Genomic DNA, 16,714 nt, shown 5'->3' with positions numbered 1-16,714 from the left:
GAACACATAAAATTGCACTTATTTCACTGTAAGAAAAGCACTTTATTCTAAAATTATCAATATTATTAATAATTTTGTCCGACACAAAAACTGAACTGACACTTGTGACGACAGAATACAACTGTACTGAGAGTGTACAAATTCTACGTTGCCATCTATTGTACTACAATCTATTTGATTACTACATTATTGAAGAAATAACCACAAAATATTCTGCAGTTTATATTTAGTTTAACATATTCTTTTTGGTAATTAATTCCTAAATTTGACAGACATTTTAATCATGAAAATGTTACAAAAACTTACAAAATCTTAAATTAAGTAATCTACATGTTCCGGTTTAATTTTTTCTGTTAATAAATGTTAATCGATTCCTTGTTAACCTGTTTCTACCTATTTATGTAAAAAAATAAATGTGAATATTTAAATATTGATTTTTAAACGTCATTTTTACTTCAGTTCACCTCTTGGTCCATTTTTAGAGAAAAATGCAGTTTACATAAGCTGACGATATACAGCGATTTATACAGCGTACTTATAGTTTGATATTTATGGCACCAAGATATTAAATAAAAAAAATATGTAAATAAGAAAATTGTCAAGAAATAAGCTGCAGCTCTAGGCAATATGCGTAATATTTGGAAGAAAAAAATGTGGTGTATGTGTAAAAATGCATATTTTTTGTGTTTACAAGGGATTAGAGTGTATAGATCTACAGAAGAGGAACAGAAAGCAGATATATGATCAACTAAGAAAAAGACACAATAGTCAGAGAATAAATTCACTGCTCTCTTTGGTGAAAATTCAAATTAAAATATAAACGTTAAAAAACGTTTTAAAAAGCTACTTTATGAAGTATGTATTATGAAGTAAACAAAGCATTGATTCTGTGGCAGAAGCAAACATTTTTTTGTTCCTATTCCATTTTATTTTATTGACCACTGTCGGCTATGTTCAGGTATCCTGAGATAATTGTGTTATCTGAATCCTATTACCGGGATTAGATTCAAGACTAGGAGTAGTGGGAGCTGGGATTAAACACTAAATTGCAAGATTTCTGGGTATACAGTATACATAGAGGAATACAGATTAATATAGGGATAAGAGAAGTATTGGTCGAATAAATCAAATATAGATATTACCATATTTAACAATTGCTTTGAAAGTTTTTAATCAAAGGAAATTGATAATTTGTCACAAACTCTGATTTTTTAATCCCTATATCTAAGCAACCTGATGTCGTGGATCTTAAATATTTCAAACTAAAACTTCTGAGATTAAATAGGATAAGTTTAAAATATAAAAGGTTTACACCGCCAAGTTGCAAAAATATTGGGATTCGAACATTTGAGTTTGTGGCACAACCCTTCCCATACCATAGTCTTACAATGGGTGTGGGTTAAAGGGACTGTAAGCTTTATTTCAAGTGACTCCTGTTTCTATAAGAATCATAAAGTAGGTTCACGACTGAATGCTGCGAAACATCTCAAGAAGACGACATACATAGTTATCTACTTATCGACTTGTTTGTTTTCGCAGGACGCACTGTGGCAATTGTAGTATTCTTAGTAAAACATTCATTGGTGTATACTCCCTTTTTCATGCAAAAATCTGCTGAGAACAGTTATTTTCTTCATAACTTATATATTACATTATGTGTTTTTAAGACTATCACAATTTCTTCTTATTTTAAAGAAACTGAAGATAGATTGACAGCTGTAAGAGACATGTCATCTACATAAGAAGGAGAAGGTTGAGAAAGTAATTATCAAGACTTAATACTTTTCCCTTCTGTTCAGAAAAAAACATTGATAATAATGTGATGTTTTCTTTAGATAATTCCTACATCATTATAAAATCAAATTAAATCTATATGCTCTTAATGCACTTGGGAAAATCTCTTAATCTAGGAAAGGTAAAATATTTGTACATCAAAAGGACCGTCTATTTAAAGAGCCATGGACCGATTCCTACCGTGACCCTTTAAACCTGTATCTCAGCTAAATGAAGAGGATATTCTTGTTTTTCTCTCTATAGTACTTTTAATTGACAGAATTCCACACCTTTTCAGAAAAATGGTTATACTTCCTTATTGTATCGTTGTTTATCAGCTCACTGTAAAATACGTTTACAGATTAGTCATGTATTAGAAATATTGTATATTGTTATTTATATCCGTTTACGTTGCAAGATGGAGACAGGTAAATTTTGCTCCGGGTCTAGTGTTCTACTGCTCTGTGTTTAAATATTATTCGTCCGAACCCTAGATCCAGGTTTCCAACTCCAGGATCCGTCTCAGTTGATCAACCTTCGCTTCGTACCTTCTTCTGATTAGTCCTCATACTAACTCTGTAGACAACACGTCTGGTTTTCATTTTGTATTTTCTTAAAATATGCGAATATGGTGTCCTCAGGTCCCTTCAGTATATTTTTATAAAAACAAAATACGAGTTTTAGGTAGGTTTATCAAATCTCGATATAAGTCAATGATTAAGTTTTTACAGCATTACCGGTAGGCTTTATTTACAGGCTAACCACTTTATTGTCCCGGCTGGATTTTAAGCATTAATATACAGGGTGTCCCAATAAACATGGGAACTAAATGACGACTTATATATCGTCTTTGTTTCATGCAGTATTATTTCGTTTCCCAGTTCGAAAATTGAAGCCGAAAACTACTAGTCTCAGGATTTACAAAATGTGGTCTACCATGTTTTTACCTTCAGAATTGACGGAGATATTAGGAAATTCTTCCAGAATCCAGTTTATTAAAACTCAACAAAACTGTTCAAGCTCAATGGACTTTGAATCTTTTTTTGGTGCACTTTATGTCATTTATTAATTATCGGAAATCAAAGACGATATTCAAGTCGTCTCTCAATTCCCATGTTTATTGGAACACCCTGTATGATAGACGTTTGTAAAATTTGTTTAATTGTTGATGTTTCTTTATGGTGTGACATGCCAACAACTAATGTGCCTGGTCAACCAGGTTATGTTATGACATTTATTTTGAGATTAAGTTGGGAATGCCTAGAATTCAAACTTTTGTGTAAAATAGCGCTAATCTACAATATTTGATCTCGATATCCTCAGGGGCAACTTTAAAATTTGAGGGATTAAATGCTTAACCAATCAATTTAAGGTTATTACTGCATGGTTTCCGACCACGGGCTCTCCAAGAGGAATCAATTTTATTCTCCGGATACATATAAATGCTTAATGTAGGGATTAACACAAAAGTTTAAAAAATCAGATTAATTTCACCAAAGATGTAATGCAAAGGAAGTTATTTCAAAAGTGTACGCATCTTTTGTACTGCAGTGTACTGTCTCTGGGCGGTAATGTAAACACAAGACGGATGTTACAGCCTGACATGGTATCCATCTTTCACATAAAAAATCAATGAAATATTCTGGTCATAGGAAACTATTATGTGAATTATCAAAATTATCAAATGCAATGCTTTTAACCTCCTCGGATACTAAACGAACACTGATGCATCTATTCTTGTTTACAAATTCCGCCCAGAGAGAACTGGTTTCAATATGCACGCAGAGTATACGCAACCGCAATTAACTTTCCTTGCATTACACCTTTGAATTTTACTCAATGCACAAAAAGTAAAAAATCCGGCTCAAAACTTTACCAATTATACAACAACTAGGCTTTTAGGGCGCTTCGCGCCCATCTTCTATTTAAATTGTTAACATGTTCTTTTTGTTTACATTTTAAAACGATGAAGAAAAAATTTTGCGGATTTTTAAAAAAAAATCGCGGATTTTCAAGAATTTAAATTTTTTTACAAAATTAAAAACCTTTAAAACACATTTTTTTAAATTTTTTATCATTAATAAACCTTCCCTGTCACGTGATGTTCCACAAAAAATTTGGGCCCGATTGGTTCAGCCGTTTTGACGTTTATTGGATACAAACAAACAGACAGACAAGCCAAATTTATATATAGATGTTAATTCTGTCAATAGCTCTCAATGTTCTTGAGGGACAGAGGATTTGTACAAACATTTAAAACTTGAATTAAAAAACGAACCTTTATTAATTTAATTAAATGTTTTGTGAAGCATGGAATACATTAAATATCTGGCATCAAATATAAGTAAACTAAATATTTCTATTTCGGACATGATTTAAATTTTAAAAATATTTTCAGATTTTATTAAAGGATAGATGATGTTTTCGAAAAGGATTGAATAAAAGGATAAGAATGAGAACTTTATTATTGCTCCTTGTCCTGGTTGGATCCGGTCACCCGCAGGACGGGATTGAGATAAAGAAGAGATCTGATTATATAACCGTTAAAAGAGATCCTAACGCTGGCAACCATGAGATATATACCAGTATGCAGGTAAACCAGGATATATATACCAGTATACAGATAATCCAGGAGATATATACCAATATACAGGTAAACCAGCAGATATATACCAGTATACAGGTAAACCAGCAGATATATACCAATATTCAGGTAAACCAGCAGATATATACCAGTATTCAGGTATACCAGGAGATATATACCAGTATTCAGGTATACCAGGAGATATTTACCAGTAAACAGGTAAACCAGGAGATATATACCAATATACAGGTAAACCAGCAGATATATACCAGCATTCAGGTATACCAGGAGAAATATACCAATATATAGGTAAACCAGGAGATATATACCAATATACAGGTAAACCAGCAGATATATACCAGCATTCAGGTATACCAGGAGATATATACCAGTATACAGGTAAACCAGGAGATATATACCAGAATACAGATAATCAAGGGGATATATACAAATATACAGGTAAACCAGGAGATATATACCAGTATTCAGATAATCCAGGGGATATATACCAATATACTGGTATACCAGGAGATATATACCAGTATACAGGTATACCAGGAGATATATACCAGTATACAGGTAAAACAGGAGATATATACCAATATACAGGTAAACCAGCAGATAAATACCAGTATGCAAGTATACCAGGAGATAAATACCAGCATACAGGTAAACTAGGAGATATATAATATAATCCAGGGGATATATACCAATGTACAGGTAAACCAGGAGATATATACCAGTATACAGGTATACCAGGAGATATCTACCAGTATACAGGTATACCAAGAAATATATACCAGTAATCAGGTAAACCAGGAGATATATACCAGTATACAGGTAAACTAGGAGATATATAATATAATCCAGGGGATATATACCAATGTACAGGTAAACCAGGAGATATATACCAGTATTCAGGTATACCAGGAGATATATAACAGTATTCAGGTAAACCAGGAGATATATACAAGTATACAGGTATACCAGGAGATATATACCAGCATACAGGTATACCAGGAGATATATACCAGTAAATAGGTATACCAGGAGATATATACCAGTATACAGGTAAACCAGGAGATATATACCAGTATACAAGTATACCAGGAGATATATACCAGCATACAGGTATACCAGGAGATATATACCAGTAAATAGGTATACCAGGAGATATATACCAGTATACAGGTATACTAGGATAAAATATTTCGATATCACAGTTTCTCTAGAAAACAGAACTTGTTTAAGTTAAAAAATCTTTAAATGATTTTTATTTCAGGAAATGGAACAATTCTTCCTGGAGGAACTGGAATACGTGGAAGATATCAGGGAGGGTTAAACTATCAAGGAGGGTTATCTTAGCCGGGAGGGGTAAATTGTAAAAAAGGGTAAAGTATCAGGGAGGGTTATCTTAGCAGGGAGGGGTAAATTGTAAAAAAAGGGTAAAGTATCAGGGAGGGTTAAAGTATCATGGAGGGGTAAAATACCAGGGAGAGTAATGTACCAGGGAGGGGTAAAGTATTAAGGAGGGGTATAGTGTCAGGGAAGCATGAATTATAAAGAAGGGTAAAGTACCAGGGAGGGGTAAAGTATCAGGGAGGGGTAAAGTATCAGGAAGGGGTAAAGTATCAAGGAGGGGTTAAGTATCAGGGAGGAGTAAATATCAGGGAGGGTTAAAGTAGCAAGGAAGCGTAAATTATAAAGAAGGGTTAAGTATCAGGGAGGGGTAAATAGCAAGGAGGGGTAAATATCAGGGAGGGGTAAAGTATCAGGGAGGGGTAAAGTATCAGGAAGGGGTAAAGTATCAGGAAGGGGTAAAGTATCAGGGAGGGGTAAAGGATCAGGGAGGGGTAAAGTATCAGGGAGGGGTAAAGTATCAGGAAGGGGTAAAGTATTAGGGTGGGTCAAATATCAGGGAGGGGTAAAGTATGAAGGAAAAGGTAAAGTTTTAACAAGGAGTAAAATTTAATGACGTAGTTATCTTGAATAATTGATTATTTGAGCGTCGGGTCAGAAGGTTTAAATTGATCTAACCTGATTCTGTATAGAGCTATCTATGATAAGAAGTTGATTTCTCCAGAAGGGAAAGATAAGATCGCTGCGTATATTCAGAGCTTCGAAGATTTAATTGGAGAACAGGTTGGTTATTTACTTCAGGACATGATTAGGGCAGGAAAAGAGGGTTAAAATAAGGTCGAGAAGATTAAATTATGATTAAAATAATGCTAGAATAAGAATGTTTTCTTTTTATAAAATGCAATTTTTCATCTGAATGTTTGGTTTAGTATATAATCATTTCATATATTTCAGGAGGAAGATGTATCTATTGTAAGAAACCCATTGAACGCATACAACCTTCTCCGGCATGTTGCTATAGGTTGGGCAGTAGTTGAAGAAGCCGTGGAGGAGGAGAAGAATAAAAGAGGAGGAACCCTGGGAAAACGTTTACAGAAGGTTCTAAGTAGAAGAGATAAATCTCATGTTCCTGATGAGACTGATGTAGATGGAGTAGCCAGAGGAATTGTCAGGTAGATCCTTCGGCTTCTGTCAGGTAGATCCTTCAGTTTCTCTCAGGTAGATCCTTCAGTTTCTGTCAGGTAGATCCTTCAACTGCTGTCAGGTAGATCCTTCAGCTCCTGTCAGGTAGATTCTTCAGCTCCTGTCAGGTAAACTCCTTCAGCTCCTGTCAGGTAGATCCTTCAGTTCCTGTCAGGTAGATCCTTCAACTGCTGTCAGGTAGATCCTTCAGCTCCTGTCAGGTAGATCCTTCAGCTCATGTCAGGTAGATCCTTCAGATCATGTCAGGTAGATCCTTTTGCTCCTGTCAGGTAGATCCTTCAGCTCCTGTCAGGTAGATCCTTCAGCTCCTGTCAGGTAAATCCTTCAACTTCTGTCAGGTATATCCTTCAGCTTCTGTCAGGAAGATTCTTCAGCTTCTGTCAGGTAGATCCTTCAGCTTCTGTCAGGTAGATCCTTCAGCTTCTGTCAGGTAGATCCTTCAGCTTCTCTCAGGTAGATCCTTCAGCTTCTGTCAGGTAGATTCTTCAGCTTCTGTCAGGTAAAATTCTTCAGCTCCTGTCAGGTAGATCCTTCAGTTCCTGTCAGGTAAATCATTCAGCTCCCGTCAGGTAGATCCTTTGGCTCCTGTCACTCCGTACAGTCGTCTCTGAAGACTTATCTTTTGTGGGTAACCCCACGTAAACATATACCAGAATAATTTGATAGTTGAGAATATTGTTTTCCATCAAACTAAAGTTTGAAATAGGTGACAACCGAACCACCAACCCTGTATAAAGCTATTGATAAAATTGAGAAAGATAATTTTCAAAATTGTCTTTTCTATTTCTTTTGGAAATCATTGATAAATAATGTATTTTGGTCACAACTCTGAAAACAAGGGGAAACCAGAGAAAATGCTGGAAAAGAATAAACATTTGATTTTACTTTTATATTTGTTTAGACTGCACGACTACTACAGATTCAACCTCACGGAGTTTGTGAATGAAGGTTCTTTTGTCCTGGACGGAGTTCGTCATGAAACTTCAGGAGATCTCACAGTTTGGGATGCTTTCAAGATAGGTAAACAGGAGATCTTACAGTTTGGGATGCTTTCAAGATAGGTAAACAGAAGATCTCACAGGGATTAGGGACTAATGAGATTTGGAACTAATGAGATTAGGAACTAATGAGATTTGGAACTAATGAGATTAAGATTTAATGAGATTATGAACTAATAAGATTAGAGACTAATAAGATTAGGAACTAATGAGATTAAGAAATAATGAATTTGGAACTAATGAGATTGTGAACTAAAAAGATTAGGGACTAATTAGATTAGGAACTAATGAGATTAGGTACTAATGAGATAAGAGACTAATTAGATTAGGAACTAATAAGATTAGGGATTAATTAGATTAGGAGCTAATGAGATTTGGAACTAATGAGATTAGGAGCTAAACTTATTAGGGACTAATAAGATCAGGAACTAATGAGATTAGGAACTGATGAGATTAGGGACTAATTAGATTAGGAACTAATGATATTAGGGACTAATGAGATCAGGAGATAATAAGATTTGGAACTAATGATATTAGGAACTAATGAGATTTGGAACTAATGAGATTAGGTATTAATGAGATTAGGAACTAATAAGATTAGGAACTTAGGAGATTAGGGACTAATGAGATTAGGAGCTAATGAGACTTGGAACTAATGAGATTAGGAACTGATGAGATTAAGGACTAATGAGATTAGGAACTAATAAGATTAGAAACTAATTAGATTAGGAACTAATTATGCACTTACCTCAAAAATTTTTTTCCTACAGTGGTCAGAGTTTTAACAATTTCTTATTCAATTTCTATTTTCTGATTGTTAACAAGCTTTTTTCAAATTAAAAGCTTACAAGTAAACAAAGAGAAGCAAGAGAAGCTGTTATTTGAAATCTTTACTTTATTTCCATGATTATGCGTAATTATTCTGTTTAAAAGCTTTGTAGAAAACAAAATTGAAATCGAAATTAGTCTTCATTGTATTACTATAAACGACAACGACTATATAATCTGTGGAACCACAGAACAGTTAGTATAGAATCAGCCCTGACGCGTACCGGCGACTAACATAGCCGGTATGTGTCGTTTGAAAGTGCCAATGCCGCAACGAGGGGAGGAAGGCCAGCCACAACAATTTCTCGTCCGAGCCACATTCTCCTCATTTTCTCGTCCAAGCCACCTTGGAATCATTGTCCTTTGATTATTTTATGTTAAAAAGTTTCCAATTCTTGAAGATAAACCGATGTTTTAAAATCTGGCCACAAATTAGGGCATAAAATATGGATGGACTAGAGTATTGCAATGATTATATCATGTTGGAATCTTCAAACCCATGAGAATAATGTCAAACTTTATTTAGGTTAAACTTCAATCTCTTCTGCCTCCGTAATGGCTAACCTTTGTGATATAAGATAAATAGCAAAATATTCGGCATACCTCTGCCTATAATTTTCCCCATGGAACCACCCGGAAAAATTCTATGGTTTTCACTCTAGTTAACGAAAAAGATTGAAGTTCTATAAACTTGGAATTATTTGCGGCATTTTACGTACACCAGGAATATCTGAAAATGCTCGTAAAAAAGGTGAACCTTTTTAAAGACATTAAACTTGACATCTTTAATTCAATTGAAACTTTTTTTTCGATTTACAAGTATTTGATATTTCATTTATGCCCTAACGTGGCTTGATTCTTAAAAAATAGTTTTATATGGAAGGATTAGACACTTTAAAAAAATAATATTGAAAGGACGAGGATTTCGAGGTGGCTCTGACGAGAAAATGAGGAGAATGTGGCTCGGACGAGAAATTGTTGTGGTTGGCATTCCTCCGCTCCCGCAACGTTTATTTAAAAATGCGCAATGGACTTAAAGAAAGAAATTGTTTATTTTCCATGATTACTAAGACCCACTGTAGAGAGTTTTGTGCAGACAATAATGTGGAAAACATATACAATGACCCAAAACTCTCAATCAATTAAACGGATTAAATGAAACAGTTAACGTTTATAATATCTTAAAGGTTTATATCATAAGGTTGAAACTTGATTCTTTCTATCAAATAAATGGAGAGAATTATTTCATTAAGATAAATGTTTGACTGTTAGTTTTGTTCAGGAGTAAAGGGAACAAATGGATTGATCCTGGGTTCTGGGATAAATATTCTCGAGGAGGCACTAGCTAAGGCTAACGTGGACGGAGTAACTACTCCGGTGTTTGTGGAAAAGCTGGATATTCAGGTCTACCCTTAACACTCTATCCATAATATTTCTATTAACATAATTTTTTTTTCAGTTTAAATTTTGTTTGTTTTCTAATTCTAATAAGCCCCTCTAAATATAACTTTTTAAGTCTAAACTGCAGACCAAGTTTGAAAAGTTTAATCTAAAATATATATTAAATGTCAATATCCAGGTGTTAAAGAACCTGATAAAGACAGCCAAGACAGTTCATGATCAGAAACTAGATGTTTGGGGGGATAGAACAGATGTACACAGTACCAATTCTCACCCATACAGCAAGAAACTCCGGAAGAAGAAGAAGTTTCAAAAGAAAATAGATCAGCGAGAGAAAAATATAGAACTCGGAAACCCTTTTATATCTTCAGATCAGGAGATGTATCAATACATGATGATGTGTAGAGGGGTTGAGCTCCGGTCTGTAAATGTAACCAGTAAACTGTATTGTAAGTACTCTACTGGATACAACCCAACCTATAAGATAGGTCCGCTCAAGGTAGAAATAGTATCATTGAGCCCCTATATTGTTATCATTCATGATTTTATCCATGATGCTGAGATCAAGGACATTATTAAAACTGCAACTCCTTTACTCCGAAGATCTGAAATGGTGGGAACTGGGATCAATGGATCTATCAATGATAACCGAGTGAGTGAAACTGCTTGGTTGAATGAAACTAATTCTCTTTCTCTGGGTATAATGACGGACAGGTAAATGCCATCTCAATGTTGATATTTGTCAAACCTAAATAAACGAAAAAATATATTTTTAATTCCTTATTTTCTTTTCTGTTTCCTTGGTAGTTAAAATAACCAACTCATTCCAAATAACCTCCCATTAAAATTTCCCTTTCTCATAATTTTGGAAATTTTATAAAAAATGAAAAAGTCTGAGACATTTTGTAGTGTTTAATGGTTTTCACAATAAAATGTCCAAAATTTAGTAATAATACAAAATGTCAAGTTTATGCTTAGAAAAAGGAGACTTTAGTGCTCTGGAAATTTAATGAAAAATGCCTAATACCTATAAGTGCAAAGTACAAAAAGATGATATTCACTTTTATATTCTGTTAAAGTAACAAATTGGAATAATGAAACGAAAGCAAACTTTTAGAGAATATAATTTTGAGATATATATGATATTATAATAATTATAATGATAATATAAATAATATTTTTGCGAAAACTCTTGAAAGTCAAAAACCTTTATACCTTTCAAAATAACCCATCCAAAGTCATCACTAAAAGCCTATTTAAAAAAATTGTTTGTATGTACGTTTCATGTAAAAATTTTAAAACGTTTATAATATTTAGAATCTCTGGATTTCTGAACCTGAATGGTACATCTGCAGTTAGCTCTGAGTTGTACCAAGTTGTAAACTACGGTCTGGCGGGACAGTACATTCATCATTTTGACGCGGTAAGCATGTACGGTGCACTAAATGTACAGCAGGGTAAGCAGTGCACTATAATAAAGGTACATTAAGATAGCAGTAAAGTACACTATAGGTACAGAAGGGTAAGCAATACAGTAAACAGCTACAGTAGGGTAAGCAGCACAGTACACTTTAGGTACAGTAGGATAAGAAGTACAGTACACTATATGTACAGTAGAGTAAACAGTATAGTACACTAGATACAGGAGGGTAAGCAGTACAGTACACTAGATACAGTAAGGTAAGCAGTATAGTACACTAGGTACATTAGGGTAAGCACTAAACAGTACAGTACACAAGGTACAGTGGAGTCAGCCATTCTTTTCAAAAAGCCTTAGCAAAAAATATAAACGGAAAACGTCTTGCTTTAGGCGGTTTTTTTTTAATTTGAAGCTAGTTATAATGGTTCCAAATGTTCACTATTTGAAAGAAACGAAGCCCCCTTAAAAAGTCAAAAAATCAAAATCTTCAAAACATCCAAATATGAGTTAAAACTGACGCTGCTGTTTTATGAAGGATATTGAAAGAATTTTCTCTATATTTCTTTCCATCAGGAATCGAAAAAAAGACGTTCCGTTCCTTCTTTCAAAACTAAGTCTTCAACACGTTCCAAATAATAAAATCATGCTTTCTACTACTTTTAAATCGAATTACTAGACATCACATAAGCAAATATGCTAACGTAAAAACGGAACTTACTTTCCGAATGTTAAGACAGCTAATAACTTCTCTCCCGTGCTATTTACGAGTTCAACAATCAAAATTTAAGGCAAATCGGTCCAGGGGTTCATGGTTTATGATCGTATACAAACAAACAAACAGAGATGTATATATATTTAGAACCAATGAAATATACATATATTTAGTGGATATCGGCAAAATATGTTTATTTTTTATACTTTAGATGGCAATAAATTACATTAATGAGAAAATAGGGAGAGACAATTTTCTGTTGTTTGGTTTATGGAGAAAAGATTGGATACATTAGTTCAATATGTTCCATTTGCCACAGTTTTAATTACAAAAACTAGTTGGGAGAAGGATAAGGGGTGGGAGGGAGTAGGGAAGGTTAGAGGGAAGGGGAGAAGGAAGTTAGGAAAAGGACAGGAGATACAAATTGGAGGTAAGAAAGTATAAAGGAAGGCGAACAGTGGGTGGGAGAAAGAGTAAAAGGTGGTAGGGGGTGAAGAAGGAAAGGGGAAGGTGATAGGGGTGGAGTAGAGGGTAAAGTACCGGGGGGGGTGAAAAAGGAAAGGGGTGGGGGAGGAAAAGTCCGATACCAAGAAATCAGCATATCTCCAGTATTGATAGGAGTTGGGGAGAAAATGGATTAGATTATTATGGTATCCTGAATTTCTGATTAACCTAATATTGGCCTACCCGCAACCCCCCCCCCCCATCGTCCCTCACCCTCCTATCTTTCACGAACAAAGCATATTTTGTTTAAACTCTGATCACCTTCTTTTGAAACTAATGAGTATTATTAATTAATTATCTTTGAGAGAAAGAAAAATTCTTAATCAAAGTTTATTATACAATGTAAATAAAGGTTTTTATAATTAGGATAGATTGTTTTTGTTTTAATCCTGTAAATCCGAAGAGAATAGGAATTCTAATTCATTTAAATCAATTTCAAAAACAGGTTTAGCAGAGAATTTTGGCTGTTCTGGTTTAAAAAGTGTAAATATGAAATATGTATATTATAGAAAAAAGAAACCCTCACTTTACAGAAACTTTCTTTTGGTATTGTTGTTCTCTCGACTCTGATATATTACAGAAATAACAATACTTAGGATTCGTAATAAACATGAGTAGGAGAAAATTGCCTAATTTCCAGAATAATCAAATAACGGAGATGGGGTCAGCTGGTTCGTTTATTCTTTAGTGTAAGAAAGGTTTATTTAATTTTTAAGAGTTAGTGCTGATGACAGGATGAGACTGCAAAGACGACCTTAAACTCTTTAAAGGTTAAATTAAATCTTCTGCCTTGAAAACAGTTTTTTATGGCCTTTTTCATCTCGCAAAGAAAGAAAGAAGTTTAGAGTTGCAGAACACCATAAATGTAAGAAAAAAAGACAATATAGATTGCGTACATTCGTCTCTGAAGTCTTATCCTTTGTGGGTAACCCATCGCTCCCACCTTTCTGGTAATAGTCTTAGATTTTGGATCTACCCATGTATGCTTTTCTACACTGTAAAAAGTAACAATGAAAATCTTTAGTGATTTTGCTGTCTTGGCGGATTAAAAAAATTAAGTTATTTGGGGGGGGGGGGGAATTGTTTCCTGGGGTAGTGTGAGTAACTACAATAAAATTGGGCCGGAAAGGTTCAGCCGTTTTGGCGTTTATTATTAACTTCATTAACTTCATCTTTCCCTAGCCGGTATCTATCTATATATCTATATTCTATTATGTAGGTTTTGATGGATAAATCAAGTATACAGAACCGGGACGTTTTCAACATGGCAGTTGGAGACAGGATGGTAACTATCATGGGATACCTCTCAGATGTTGAATCAGGTTCATTTTGGGCATTCAATATACTACTGAATTGCACACAATATTTCTCAGATATTGTAATTTTGGCAGATTTTGATAAAAATGTCCTTAATTTTTTTCCAGTAGTCTAAAAAATTTTACAATAAGAAATAAAGAATATATTCCATCAAATCTTTTTTTCCATAAAAAATTATCAATTTCAAGGCTAAAATAATATCCTTAATCTTTGTTGCCTTTTTCTAAACTGGATTTAAAAATCTTCACTGTGCTTATGCCTAATCTATAGCTATTATTATATGTACATTGTACAATGTACATAGGTGGGTACACAGTGTTTCCCGCTGTCGGAGCTATCGTGAAACCTCGACGCGGCAGTGTTGTGCTCTGGTGGAATATGGATAAATCCGGGGGATATGATCAGCTGGTTAAACATGGCGGCTGTCCTGTTATGATCGGATCCAAGTGGATTACTAACAAATGGATTCGATCTAATGAGCAAATGTTCAGAAAGCCTTGTCCAGTGTAAGTTTTAAATTTGAAATTTTATTCAGCAGAAAGAAATCAGCATTTGGACATTTATTATTTTTGATTGGTTTCATGTCGTTTTTATCTTCTTTTTATTTTGACGACAACTGTATATTTGTTACTCCAGGTACACCAGGAAGCAGGTACGAGACTTTAGGAATAATCCTAAACAAAAATTGCAGAAAGGTGAATTCTTCTCCGAGCCTTAATAAGGAACCAGAAGAAATAAAGAGGAGAAAAAAAAACAATAAAGACAAGGAGTAGAAAAGTGAATAAAGAGAAATATAAATAATATAATGATGAAAACAATGAAGATTAAGATTTAGAGAAGATTGTTTCCATTATTCAATTAAAAAGTTTTGATAGTGACAGATTAGTTTGCATTATCTTTCCTTTCCAGAGCTATTGACCTACTCTAAATTCTCTTCATTAAAATATATACTTTAAGAACCAGAAACAACTTGAGCAAAATGTACCTGAATATTGGTTTAAAGTCGTCTCCCTTTTCCACAGATAACTGGGTTTTAAATATATAAATGGTGATGAAGAGATTGTTGCGGTGATTTTTTTGCTTAATTAATTCTGGCAATTTTTCATACTTCAAAAGTAAACGCCACCATAATTTGCGAAACAGTATCATGACGCTTGCGAAAGCACAAAACAAGTTTTAGACAACTACGACACAAGAAATTCTTAAAAAACCTGTTGAGGAATTCTTCATCTGATCTGTCTGTTTGTATCCAAAAAACGTCCAAACGGCTGAACTGATCGGACCAAAATTTTGTGTGGGACCTCGCACGACCCAGGGAAGGTTATGGATGCTCAAAATTACAAAAAGTTGAATCCAAATGCTTATTATTTTTGTAAAATTTTAAAAATGCATGAAAAAATAATTGAAAATTTACAAACTTTTTTTGATGTTTTATTCTGAAAGAGAAGATGCTTTCAGATAGAGCCACACTGAAAATTAAGAAAAGAAGATGGGCGCGAAGCTTCCTAAAAGCTTAGTATATATATTTTGTTTGTCCAAACGGCAGAACCGATCGGGCCATCATTTTGTGTGGAACCTCACATGACCCCAAGGAAGGTTTATGGATGCTTAAAATTGCAAACATTTGTGTCAATTCAGTTTTTGATTTTTGTAAAATAAAAAAAATGCGCGAAAAATATTATTAAATCCGCGATCCTATTTGTTTGTCATTGTTTTATATTGTACAAAGAGAAGATGCTCGCAGATAGAACCACAATTAGAATTTAAAGTAGATGGTCGCGAACTCGAAGCGCTCTAATAGTCCAGTGTTTTATATTTAATAATTGCAACGCACACAGCTAAGACCTGGGATAGGGAGGGGGTTCCGTGAGTCATCTACCACGACGACCTTCCTGTTCTTCCTGTTTAATGTTGAAGTTGGTTATGTTTCCTATATAATACCAATGAAAAATATAAATTCCTTTATTAAAAATTCATTTTCACATTATATAAAATTAGTCCAGTGTTTTATATTTAATAATTGCAACGCACACAGCTAAGACCTGGGATAGGGAGGGGGTTCCGTGAGTCATCTACCACGACGACCTTCCTGTTCTTCCTGTTTAATGTTGAAGTTGGTTATGTTTCCTATATAATACCAATGAAAAATATAAATTCCTTTATTAAAAATTCATTTTCACATTATATAAAATCATGTAGGGAAACATTAAAAAACTGTATTTTATTAGAAATAGAAACAGACATTTAATAATAGTGCACATTTTAAAATGGGCGTCACACTTGGTTAAGTAAAAGACAAGTGAAGATTTTTGATGACTGTCTAATGACATCAGATTTTGACCAATAAATGTAATCTACATTAAATTCTAATATATGTCTACTGCAGAAAAGGCACATTTGGAAAATTCCGGAGCTATTGTCAATAATTTCAAAGATTAATATGTTTTAAAATGAATAAATGTCGCTGACTGTTCCCCTTCTCAACTGTTGCCCCACAATGTTAAAGTATAATCACTTTGGATATATCTGACCGATGAAAGTAAGGGTTTGATGTATCAATAATAGCAAGGAGAAAATAAGAAAATAAGGGAAGACGATATTTAGAAGAATATCGA

General features: G+C 34.0%; 1 protein-coding gene across 1 annotated transcript; it reads left to right on the top strand.

Moving 5' to 3' along the window:
- Positions 1 to 4,175: 4,175 nt before the first annotated feature.
- On the top strand, positions 4,176 to 15,409 carry LOC111696102 (prolyl 4-hydroxylase subunit alpha-1). The gene is made up of 11 exons (XM_023465643.1): positions 4,176 to 4,366; positions 5,640 to 5,689; positions 6,409 to 6,499; positions 6,671 to 6,888; positions 7,821 to 7,939; positions 10,028 to 10,149; positions 10,325 to 10,860; positions 11,464 to 11,569; positions 14,002 to 14,104; positions 14,404 to 14,605; positions 14,736 to 15,409. The coding sequence occupies exons 1-11, from the start codon at positions 4,226 to 4,228 to the stop codon at positions 14,815 to 14,817; spliced, it is 1,770 nt and encodes a 589-aa protein (XP_023321411.1). The 5' UTR covers positions 4,176 to 4,225; the 3' UTR covers positions 14,818 to 15,409.
- The last annotated feature ends 1,305 nt before the right edge of the window (positions 15,410 to 16,714 follow it).

Source organism: Eurytemora carolleeae, unplaced genomic scaffold (assembly GCF_000591075.1).
Source record: "Eurytemora carolleeae unplaced genomic scaffold, Eaff_2.0 scaffold113, whole genome shotgun sequence".
NCBI classification, from domain to species: domain Eukaryota; kingdom Metazoa; phylum Arthropoda; class Copepoda; order Calanoida; family Temoridae; genus Eurytemora; species Eurytemora carolleeae.
The sequence above is the reverse complement of the archived record's forward strand: the minus strand, read 5'-3'. Positions and strand labels throughout refer to the sequence as shown.